The sequence below is a fragment of the Sphaerodactylus townsendi genome, unplaced genomic scaffold (assembly GCF_021028975.2).
Source record: "Sphaerodactylus townsendi isolate TG3544 unplaced genomic scaffold, MPM_Stown_v2.3 scaffold_797, whole genome shotgun sequence".
Classification (NCBI taxonomy): domain Eukaryota; kingdom Metazoa; phylum Chordata; class Lepidosauria; order Squamata; family Sphaerodactylidae; genus Sphaerodactylus; species Sphaerodactylus townsendi.
Window position 1 is genome coordinate 1 of NW_025951020.1, and position 12,179 is coordinate 12,179.

The window sequence follows — 12,179 nt, forward strand, 5'->3', positions numbered from 1 at the left end:
AGCGCGAGTGCCCCATTGCCGAACGAAGGTTTCTTGGACACAGTTGGGGCAGAGTTGGGCTTGCCTGCTTTACCAGATCTTGATGGTTTTTTTGCTACTAACTTGGTGCTCCTTGGCCACTGACTCTCTGCAGCCTTTGCCCCACTCTGGTGCCAACAGTCACGCCAGAAGTGCTCCTGCTTTCCTCAGTGAAAACAAGAAGCACGCACAGAGCAAGAGGAAGGGCATCATGACAAGAAATCTTGCACCAAAGAGGAAGTCGCCGGGACAAGATATTTTTGCCCTGACGCGCTTCCGATCCCACCCAGCACCCAGCGTGGGTGATCAGCCCTTGAGTATTTCTTAAATTTGAATGGTTTACATTTAAAAAAAACTGTTGCTTTCAAACAGGAGTGACTCCCAAATGCCACTTTGTCCTACTTTCGTGGTTTTGGAAAACAGAATCATGTTGCATTGTTACGAGTGTGCAGCTCAAGGTAGTATTGTGTGATGGTTAGAGCATCAAACCATTATGATCTGTGAGATCCAGTTTTCCCCCACTGTGTTGTGGAAGCTTGCTGGGTGACCTCGGGCCAGTGATGCACTCTCGTCCTAACCTACCCCCTAGGGTTGGTGTGAAGATAAAATAGCAGAGGAAGATGTGAGCTGCTTTTTGGATTTCCATGGGGCGGGGGGAAAGTTGGGAAATTAAAGAAGTAAATAAAACAAAGAACTTGTTCACCTTTAGAGATTCATGGTTCCCAAATGTTTCCAGGTGGAAGAACTAGCCCTCCAGTCTATGATTAGCGCCAGGGAAGAGAATGTGACAGTATCTTCAACGGCTGTGTTGGAGGAGCATCAAAACGTAAGTCTGTTGTGGGGAAAGCGGCATTCAGAAGTGAGCCAATGTTTCCAGGGGAACCCTGGTGTACGGTTTCCTCTGTTGATCCACAATTTAAGATGTGTACCTCTCCTCCTTGGTGGAAGAATGGTGGTTGTCTCTCTTCCAACCTGCCTGGCTTACCCCAGGGCACAAGCAGCCCCAGGGCATCTGAACATAAGAACATAAGAACTAGCCTGCTGGATCAGACCAGAGTCCATCTAGTCCAGCATTCTGCTGCTCGCAGTGGCCCACCAGGTGCCTTTGGGAGCTCACATGCAGGAGGTGAAAGCAATGGCCTGCTGCTGCTGCTGCTCCTGAGCACCTGGTCTGCTAAGAACATAAGAACAAGCCAGCTGGATCAGACCAGAGTCCATCTAGTCCAGCTCTCTGCTACTCGCAGTGGCCCACCAAGTGCCTTTGAGAGCTCACCTGCAGGAGGTGAAAGCAATGGCCTTCTGCTGCTGCTGCTCCTGAGCACCTGGTCTGCTCAGGCATTTGCAATCTCAGATCAAGGAGGATCAAGATTGGTAGCCATAAATCAACTCCATAAATCTGTCCAAGCCCTTTTTAAAGCTATCCAGGTTAGTGGCCTTAACCACCTCCTGTGGCAGCATATTCCAAACACCAATCACACCTTGCGTGAAGAAGTGTTTCCTTTTATTAGTCCTAATTCTTCCCCCCAGCATTTTCAATGGATGCCCCCTGGTTCTAGCACCCTTAAAAGTTAGCTGGCCGCCCTGGTTGGCCTTTGGACGCCGAGCGCTACCGGTTTATAAAAACTTCCACCGCTGTTGCTTGCGAGTGTCCCTTGTTCTACCTTAACCAGAGTTTTCTTCTATTCATTCTTGGGCAGATGGACAACGAAGCCACTATTAATCAAACTAAGCTGCAGCTGCATGTCGGGGAAGAGGACGAAGAGGAGGAGGAAGAAGAAGAATCGGACTCCTAAAAGGAGGCAGGCGGACGACCTTTGCATCCCAGACTCAGGAATTTCCCCGTCTCCCATTTGTGCAAACCGTGGCTGCAGACTTTGCTTGGTGCTACAGAAACCAAACAACACTCAGAAGCTGCTGCTGGACATTCCGGAGGTTTCCAGGGGTGCTGACAAAACCATGGGGAGGAGTTGGGGGAGCGGGTGGTGGCTGGGAGGACCCATTCTCATGTAGCATGTTTCTTTTTTTTTTTTTTAAAGACAAAACTATTAGAGCCAAGTAGCATCTGGGAAGCACACCATGAAACTCACAAAGCAATAACGTAACAACAGGTCCTCGCAGGCATTCTGCTGCAGGCACAAAAATATACAAAAAGAAATCCAAGAATGTCTGGATAAAGCCTGGCTGCTCTGCCATCCGCACGCTCCAGGCAAACACATCTAAAGGGAGGGACGTTGGGTGCATTCTGTCCCCTGACCCCCCCCAACAAGGAACCACTGGTGGTGTAGAACGAGATCGCTCCATTCTTGCCATCAGTGGCTCTTAGTATAAAACTGGACACAGTTTAAAAGACCACCTCTATGTTCTGAAGCGCGGTGACCGAAATCCGTGGATTCTTCACTGCCGGGGGGAGGGCGGAATGGAATGTTTTGGAACGCCGTTCCTTTTTGCCCAGGTGGCCCCGGATTTGGGGGATGGATAAGCGATACAAATTGGAGATCTTCTGTCATCTGTGAGAGGGATTTTTTTGTTGTGGCTGTGGGACGTTTGACAAGAAACTTTGTTTTGGGGAGGGGCGGGGGCTTGATTTACCCAGCAGAAGGGTTGGGGAGCAAACCTGGAGCTGGCAGGGAGGCCTCTGAGCACCTCAGGGAGGGGGGGCAACGGGCCCTTTCTTGCCCCCTCCCATTCTCTCCTGCAGTAGCTGTGCTTTTGGTTAACACGGGGGCTGCTCCCCTGCCTGTTTCCCCTCCGTGTCTCTCGTCCTTTCCTTTCTGCCAGCTGCAAGCAAGAAGACAATGGAGCTTAGAGTAGAACTAGAAGGAGCCAGGCCTACCAGTGTGGTGGAACGGCTGTGGGTTCTGCTCCAGATCCGGGGTTCTGTTTCACAGGTCGGAACGAAGGTGCTAAGGAATGCACACACCAGCTTGCAGTGTGGTTAAAGCCCCAACTCAGGTTTGTGAGTCCCACAAGTGGCTTAATCTGATGTGTGGAGCCATCCGAGGGTACTCGAACAGCCACCTGGTGGGTATTTGTTTCTTCTTTCTGTGGTGGTGGTACCAGAAGCACAGGTGGGGAGGGGAGAGACAATGCACAGAGCCAGGAGCGTTGAGAGGCATTCCCTGAAGTAACCTCATAATATTTATTAGTGTAAGATGGAAAATGTTCAATATCTGAAAGAATAAAACAATCAAAAGGATTTTCAAACACAAAAGTACGCACATTTGTCGTGTCTCCAAAGTTCAGCTGAGTGCAGAGGGAAGCTACAGCCTGATGCACAGTCCTAACCCTGGATTTTGTCGGATGCCGGCGCTTAAAACACAAGACACCAAACCAACTAGAAGAGGGGTGTGCATCACTGAAGCTGTCCTGAAACATTCAGCAAGCCACTGAGAAAGAAATAAATAGGAAAAATGCCCACAGGTTGGGGGTGGGATGAGCCATTCATGTTCACTGAGTTTTGGGCAAACCGAAGTCTGCAGCTGGGCAAAGTAAGGATCAAAGCAGAGGGAGGGGCTATTTTAGGAGACGGGCGAAGCAGGAGCAGAAAGTACCACCAAGTTACAAAAGGCTCTGGCGCAAAAACACCCTAGCAGGACTGGGAGGCTGAACGGACAGCCAGCCTCCTCTCCGCATTTGCATCACCAAATGAACTGAAAAGCGTTGCATGACTGGGCAGCTAACAAGAGGCATCCATCCAGACAGCTGTCGATTTAGACCCGCACACAAGAAGGGGTGGACACGGAGAAGAATTTTGGCACATGCGTGGTAGACAGAGCTCATTCATTGGGGTGTGGGTGGGGTAAGGAGAGGAGAGTATACATCAGCTTTGAGAAAACGGACCAGAATAGCATTGTTTTAATATTTGGACAAGTGGGGGGTGGGCAGAGGCGTAGCTAGGGGAAATGGAGCCTGGTGCAAAATGTTATGTTCCCCCTCCCCCATGGGCGACCGCCCAGCGGCATAGCTAGGCCATACTGCGCCCAGTGCACACTCTTGGTTTACCACCCCAACCCTCTGCGGTGCCCTGTCCCCCCAAACCCCACTGGGGTCACTGTAGCCCCGCCCCACACATTGTGTAACCCCGTCCCCTGCACGTCCCTGCTGCCGGCTCCTGCTCTCCCCAGGGCCTGCCTGCAGGGAGGGTGGAACAGAGGCATATCTAGGGAAAAGGGAGTCCAGGGCATAATCTGAGTTTTCCACACACACCCCACTCCATTTTCCCTAGATACAGTGGAGGGGGGAGAGAAATCAAGCCATCTGCCGATCTCACGAAGGAGCACCCAGGTCTACTGCTTGGGCAGGCTGGAAGGGGTTGAGTCGGCGTCCTGGCATGGGCTCTGGCTCCAGAGGGTCAGCGCCCTCCCGCGACCTGTGGTGCCCACCTTAAAGGGAGAATCTGGGGTCCCCACTTAAAACACCCTTGAAAGTGATGCTGTTTGGGATTTTCTCCCCGCAAAAAAAACTGCATCACTTTCAATGTTTAAACTGGGGACCCCAGATTCTCCCTTCAACGTGGATTTAAAAGGGGTCCCTAGTTTAAACAACATTGAAAGTGATGCTGTTTTGGGGTGCATTATCTCCCACCCTGAAGCAGTATCACTTTCAATGTTTAAACTGGGGGCCTCAGATTCTCCCTTTAAACCCCTGCCGAAGGTGGTGGATTTAAAAGGAGAATCGGGAAATTTGGGGGGGTACCTGTTATCAGGGGTGCAGTTGTTAAGCTAGCAGCATCAACATTTCAGGGCATCTTTAGGAGACTCTCCTGATGATACCACCCAGGTTTGGTTCAGGGGGTCGAAGGTTATGGACCCTCTAGGTGTAGCCCCTATCTCCTATTAGCTCCCATTGAAAACAATGGGGGCACCCCCATTGGGAGTCCATAACTTTGGACCCCCTGAACCAAACCTCACCTAACTTGGGTGGTATCATCAGGAGAGACTCCTGAAAAGTCCCTGAAATTTTGGTGCTGCTAGCCTAAAAACTGCGCCCCTTGCAGGCCAAAATGGAAAAAAACACTAAAAATACAAAAAACCCACACACCAGCCTGAATTTTTTGTCCCCTGCCCCAGCGCGCGCCCGGTGCAACGTGCAACCCGCCCCCGCCCTGCCCCCGGTAGCTACGCCTCTAGGGGTGGGGGTTCGGGATGGAAAAAATTCACGCATGTTGCTCCTGTTTGTTTTGATGGGTCCTCATCCAGTCTCACGTGGAATGAAGGGTGCAGGGCAGCAACACTTGGGTTCTGGTCGGCAGAGCCTGAGGGTTGAAACTCAGCCCACGTGCGTCGGGGTGCTCGGCTGGTTAAGGCCGATGGTGGAACACAGCCAGCCTGCAAAGTCCACTTCCTCAGCCTCTGATCTCTTTATAAACATGTGGACCTGCAACAAAGAAAAGGCACGGCCTGAAACCTAAAAAGAGAAACTCCATCCCTACCCCAAGGCAAGCGAGGGAACATGGCCCGTAACGGGCAGAAGGACGTTTCCCTAGACCAGAGGAGGCCCGAGTGGTCCTCCTTTTCCTGGGCAGAGGGAGGATTTCTCTTTGCGCCTTTAGATGTGCCAAAGACCAGAAAAAGTCTCAGGGAAGCTTGAGACCAGCAGGAGCAAGTTCCCACTCACCATGAGCTGTTTTAGATCCGCCCTCTCGGCTGGGTTTTTGATCAAGCTACGAGGAAGGAGAAAAAGGGTAATATTTCAGTTGCTGTATCAATTCATGTCCAGCGGAAATAACAGTGTTAAGGCACAGGCAGATTTTCCCCACTCCCAGCATGCCTTCCTTCCACAGACCACTCAGCACCTGCCCACCTGTCTCTTTGCACTGGGCTCCTGCCAGGGGTTTTCCTGTTCAGGGGTCTGCAACCTGTGGCTCTCCAGATGTTCACAGACTACAAATCCCACCAGCCCCTGCCAGCATGGCCAATCAGGGGCTGATGGGAATTGTGTTGAAGCAGTGGATTTACTCGGAGTAGCCCACCTTGCAGGATTCAATGTAGACAAGAACTGACAGACACACAGTCACCAGTGCAGTTCTATTTATTGCTATCTACTGACAAAGTGCTTCGCCAGACCACAGGTGTTTTCGGGCACACATCACTTTGTTGTCTGTGCTATCTATAGACATATGTGGTACCAATCAGGTGCCCTTACCTTATCAGGTTTTGCACACGGTACATGTTGTGCACTCAGCCCTGATTTGCACACGGCACCTGCTAGAAGGAGGGTCCAGCTGTCATTTAGATTTTGCTCATCTAAACACATGTTCTGACAGAGGGAGTGCATGCAACATGGGTGTGGCAGAACCATGAGTTACAGGCCCCTAATGCTGGAGTGTACCTTATTCATTACAAATGGCAAGTGCTGACTGGATTTCCCCCCCAACCTGCTTGGAAACCAGTTTCTTCTACCAATGTACCTCTCCCCAAGAGCCAAACTCACCATTTGTTTACAAAGTCCTGGAATTCTGGACTGAAGACTCCGCTGGGAAGCTTTGGAGGGGGCTGAAAAAAAAAACACAAAACAAAACCAACAGTCAGGAGGCACGAGGGTTTCCAAAGCCTTCCATGTTCACTCTCGGCAGTAGAAAGACAAGTCTGATGTAATTCAGGCATTTTGGGGAGGGGGACACACAAGACTTTCCCCTTAATACTTCCTCTTCTCCAGCAATGATGCTCAAAGGTTTCCTGCCTCTGTATATAGAAGAAGAAGAAGAGAGTTTGGATTTATATTCCCCCTTTCTCTCCTGCAGGAGACTCAAAGGGGCTTACAATCTCCTTGCCCTTCCCCCCTCACAACAAACACCCTGTGAGGTGGGTGGGGTTGAGAGAGCTCCGAGAAGCTGTGACTAGCCCAAGGTCACCCAGCTGGCGTGTGTGGGAGTGCCCAGGCTAATCTGAATTCCCCAGATGAGACTCCACAGCTCAGGCGGCAGAGCCAGGAATCAAACCCGGTTCCTCCAGATTAGATACACGAGCTCTTAACCTCCTACGCCACTGCTGCTCCCTAGTAGTGCTGCTCCCTAGTAGCCATGGATGACTCTACCTTCACAAACGTGTCCAGTGCCCCTTTACAGCTTTCTCTACATCCTCTGGCAGTGAATCCCACATTTTAATCACTTGTGCAAAGAAATATTTCCTTTCATCCGTCCTGAATCTGCTGTCTTTCAGCATGACTGGATGCCCTCAAGTTCTAGTATTTTTAAAAAGGCAGAAAAAATTTGCTGCGCCAAGTCTCTCTTCCCCGTGCATAAATTTTATAAATCTCTTATCATGCCCCCTCTCAGGAAGGCGAGGCTGCTGCAGTTACTCCTGAGTAGTGGCTAGCTGACCACCTTTTATTTTTTTTCCCATGAGGCCACATCCACTGCATTTAAAGAGTGGAAGTGGAGACTGACTGCTGTCATAGCAACGGCCTTTGGCACTCATGCTGGGCATGTGAAAATACCACCCGTCATGGGCAGGAGTGTCAACCACTGTTTTTTTAATGTTCTTTCATGTAGCACATTTTTCAAACTACAATTGTGACTCATCAGTTGGAGCACATAAAAGATCAAAGCTGAGCATGTGTGTGTGTGCATAACCAAGGAGGGACTAAGAATTCAGAATTCCACAGTGATCTTCATAAAACAGTGATGGCGAACCTTTTCGAGACCGAGTGCCCAAATTGCAACCCAAAACCCACTTATTTATCACAAAGTGCCAACACGGCAATTTAACCTGAATACTGAGGTTTTAGTTTAGAAAAAACGGTTGACTCCAAGGTGCATGTTACTCGGGAGTAAGCTTGGTTGTAGTCGGTGGCTTTGCTTTGAAGCAACTATGCAACTCTTCCAATGGATCACGACCCTAGGAGGGTTTACTCAGAAGCAAGCCCCATTGCCAGCAACTGAGCTTACTCCCGGGTAAAGGGTCGCGCTTTAGTTCTTCGCATGAAAATCAGTGGGGTTTAACAGTGCTTAACAAGTTACCTACACTGCTAGGTGTAGGTCTTAGGTTTAATGCTAATAATTGAGCCCAGCAGCCCAGGCCAGCCTAGATGTGGGGGGGGGGGGGGCACTCTGTTTGCGCGTGCCCAAAACTAGGCCTTAGGTTTAATGCTAATAATCGGGGCCAGTGGCCCAGGCCAGCCTAGATTGGGGGGGGGGGGGGCACTCTGTTCGCACGTGCCCACAGAGAGGGCTCTGAGTGCCACCTCTGGCACCTGTGCCATAGGTTCGCCACCACTGTCATAAAAGAGTGCTTTCCCCCTCAGGAACGCAAGGGTGGACTGCTTTCGGTTTGCTAGTTGATGTAATCTGGGAGGGGGGGGACAGCGTCCCTAAACCACAATACCCCAGGTAGTCAGAGTCTGTAGCATGAGTGGCCACCTCTGGCCTCTTGTGCGTTTCCCAGGCTGTGTGGTCATAGGCCTGCCTGTTTTTGCTGCCCGACCGCACAGCCCGGAAAACCCAGAACAGCCAGTTGATTCAGGCTGTGAAAGCTGTTGACAATACACAGAACAAACTTCCAAGGTACACCTTGTCCTCAGTGGGGTATAGTCAGAAAAGGTAAAACTACTTCCTTGGTCTCTGATGTGGTTCGTGGGAGACCTTCACTTCCGAAGGCCCTCAGGCAAAACAAACACGGTGCTGTGGATCAAGAAATCTCCATGGGGTTGCCATGTTTGAAACCAGAAGGAATTGTCTGGGACGTTTGTGAGGAAAAAGACATGCTGTCCCTGACAGAATGTGTCTGGGTCAAAGTATAATTTGACGGCGGACTTGGCTTCACTCTACACTCAAAAGCGATTGTGGAGAATTTGCACACTGAATTCATGGAAGATCCTGCTTTGTGGACTAGGAAAAGTCTGAACCTTTCTCTACCCCTGCAGCATATCCCAGGCCCTTATAAAGTTTGTTTTCCAAAAGTCAGAAGATGCAACAGAGAGATATCCCAGCAAGCTTACCTCATTGACAATGTAGTCGAGGAGTTCAAAAATCGCCATGGGCGGCCTGGCATCGGAACCATAAGCTGAAAAGGCACAAGTTGGAAATCAACCATGTGGCTCAGTTTTACTAGCAACTTTCCAGTAAATGTTATTGCTGCAGGTATTGGTTTGTCCTTATTAAGCCCAGTTGTTATTTGATTAAGAAATGCTTATGAAATGACTGTGGAGCTTTTTTGATTAATTAGAACATAAGAACATAAGAACTAGCCTGCTGGATCAGACCAGAGTCCATCTAGTCCAGCTCTCTGCTACTCGCAGTGGCCCACCAGGTGCCTTTGGGAGCTCACATGCAGGAGGTGAAAGCAATGGCCTTAAGAACATAAGAAAGAGCCTGCTGGATCAGACCAAAGTCCATCTAGTCCAGCACTCTGCTACTCGCAGTGGCCCACCAGGTGCCTTTGGGAGCTCACAGGCAGGATGTGAAAGCAATGGCCTTCTGCGGCTGTTGCTCCCGAGCACCTGGTCTGCTAAGGCATTTGCAATCTCAGATCAAGGAGGATCAAGATTGGTAGCCATAGATCGACTTCTCCATCCATCTGTCCAGCCCTTTTAAAAGCTATCCAGTTGAGTGGCCATCACCACCTCCTGTGGCAGCATATTCCAAACACCAATCACACGTTGCGTGAAGAAGTGTTTCCTTTTATTAGTCCTAATTCTTCCCCCCAGCATTTTCAATGAATGCCCCATGGTTATTGCTTTAAAACAAAGCAAAATATTTGCCAAACCATTTGGCAGTAGCCAGATAACTTGTGACCCAGGTTAGCAGAGAGAACATAGGAAGGGAGCTTAGGAAAGAGGTTTCCCCACTAGCTGAAAAGAATCCTTTTGGCAGAAGGATACAAATTTGGTCTCCGCTACTCTTAAAGGGCAGTGCTAGTCGCTCTTGGGTTGGGGAATCTCATGAGTGCAAGAGGTAGCACTAAATTCCTCCACTAGCCATTATTTCTGACCATAACATGGCTGTTTTTAAATAGCATCTTTGGTCCTCTTCTCCAAGGCTGGGCATCTACCCTCACAGCTTCTGTTTTTTTCAGGACTCCATATGAAGAAGAGAAGAAGAGTTTGGATTTATTCCCCACCTTTCTCTCCTGTCAGGAGACTCAAGGTGGCTGACAAGCTCCTTTCCCTTCCTCTCCCCACAACAGACACCTGTGAGGTGGGGCTGAGAGAGTTCCAAAGAACTATGACTAGCCCAAGGTCACCGAGCAAGAATGTAGGAGTGCGGAAACACATCTGGTTCACCAGATAAGCCTCTGCCACTCAGGTGGAGGAGTGGGGAATCAAACCCGGTTCTCCAGATTAGAATCCACCTGCTCTTCACCACTGCACCACACTGGCTATTATGGAGCGATTATGGCAAATTAGACCCCCTCCCACCTCTTCTACAAAGAGTCATTATCCAGGGCAGAACTTTTCCATGTAGACCAGGGGCTCTGAGATGGTATCATGGGACTTCCTACAGATGGACTTCATGTGGACATCATACGCTCAGAACATGAAGTGTACACAACCAGTATGGAATGAAGATGCTCGACTGAGTAACAGGATCTCAGGTGCAAAGAAAGCAAGCAGGTGAAACTGAAACCCTCTCTGTTGCTCACATGAATTATTGTCTAGATCTTTTTTTTTCTACACCTGTATTAGAGATTCTCTAACCTTTCCATTCTTAGGGAGCTAGATTCCAATCCAGCTGCACTTTTGAGTTCTGCGTTCAGCAGAGGCCAATCTGCTGGTAGTCCCTGGCCCCTCAATGATGCGGCTGGCCTCCACACAGGCCAGGACCTTTACAGCCCTGGCCCCTGCCTGGTGGAACACTCTTCCTCCAGCTGTCCGGGCCCTGCGGGATCTTGGGTAGAGTTCCACTTGGAGGCCTGTAGAACTGAGCTGTTCATGGGGCTTTTGGAGTGTCCAGTTGCTGACAGGTGCCCCCTGCTCCCTCCTCCTCCTCTTCTTCTTTATCTTTTGGGTCCCCTACCATCTATGGGACCCATTTTCTTCCCCCCTTTTGGGAGGTTTTTAATGAGGGTTATTGCGGACATTGTTTTACTGATCGCTGCGTTTTAAACTTGTAATGTATTTAAGGGTTATTGTACACACGATTTATGTTGTTCACCGCCCAGAGCCCTTCGGGGGTAGGGCAGTATAAAAAACCCAATAATAAATAAATAATAAATAAGATTTTCAGCTTTCGTGAGTCAAAGTTCCCCTCACTGGATCTGAGGGAAGGAGACCAACACAGCTACCCTGTGAAATTTTATACTGTTCTGCATGATGCGTTCAAAGAAACGCAACAGCTGGCCTGCATCTGCATCGGCCCAACTCATTCCACTATGACGCAGTTTGCATTGGCAGCTCTTGTTCTCTTACCGCTCAGTGGCCGGCCTGGGGTTCTTTGCCTGGGGGATGCCTCCGAGACCGGGGAGTCGCCCCCGATGGGGCAGCCAAACATGAGCTCCAGCTCCTTCGAATCTGGAGGAGGGATTGGGTACCTGCCGATGGCCATTTCCACCAGAGACAGCCCCATGCTCCAGATGTCTGACTGTACCGAATAGTGAGTCCCTTGTAATCTTTCGGGCTGCGTCGACAAAATGACAAAAACAAACGCCGTGTAAATAACAGGTGGCTGAATAGCTCTGGGTAGCCGAGAAACCCCCCTGTTCAGTCAGGCAGCCTTGACAGAAATCTGATCCCAGGAAGGCATCCATCTGTAGGTTGCTTTTTAAATTTTATTTGCCATGACTAATGACTTGGAAACTGTGAGGCCGGGAAACCTTCAGGAATGTGGAGCTGTCAATGACTCCATAAGCACCACAGAAAAGGACGAGCTTTCATTTTTAATTCTTAGGACGCTCCTCTTTCGTCCCCGAGGCCAGACATCTGTTCAACCCCTGTGCCACAGGAAATTATGAGGCTCCTGATCTTGACCAACTGCTGCCTTGGCTAGCTACCACTGAAGCAGAGCTGGAAATGCGCGGCCACAGGTGGAGTCGCTTCAGTGGCAGGACAGAGGAAGCGAGAGGAGAATGGCTCTGATTTAACCTGCTCCCAACCCTCACGTCAACTTCTCAGAGCACAGATTCCTGGCAAAATGTAATTCTACCAGTTTCTGTCAAAACATTCTCACAGGGGTCTGCAGCCTGCGGCTCTCCAGATGTTCATGGACTACAATTTTATCAGCCCCT

The 12,179-nt window shown here is 49.9% G+C and overlaps 2 protein-coding genes across 2 annotated transcripts; one reads left to right on the forward strand and one right to left on the reverse strand.

Moving 5' to 3' along the window:
• The first annotated feature begins 6 nt into the window (after window positions 1-6).
• Window positions 7-3,229, forward strand: SNAPC5 (small nuclear RNA activating complex polypeptide 5). Its single transcript, XM_048483149.1, has 2 exons — window positions 7-844; window positions 1,689-3,229. The coding sequence occupies exons 1-2, from the start codon at window positions 734-736 to the stop codon at window positions 1,809-1,811; spliced, it is 234 nt and encodes a 77-aa protein (XP_048339106.1). The 5' UTR covers window positions 7-733; the 3' UTR covers window positions 1,812-3,229.
• A 1,707-nt stretch (window positions 3,230-4,936) lies between these two features.
• On the reverse strand, window positions 4,937-11,651 carry LOC125425569 (dual specificity mitogen-activated protein kinase kinase 1-like; the record flags this gene model as incomplete). The annotated part of the gene is made up of 5 exons (XM_048483150.1): window positions 4,937-5,394; window positions 5,635-5,680; window positions 6,451-6,512; window positions 8,956-9,020; window positions 11,365-11,651. Coding segments are annotated over 5 exons (568 nt in total), but the record flags the coding sequence as incomplete, so codon positions are not given.
• Between the last annotated feature and the right edge of the window lie 528 nt (window positions 11,652-12,179).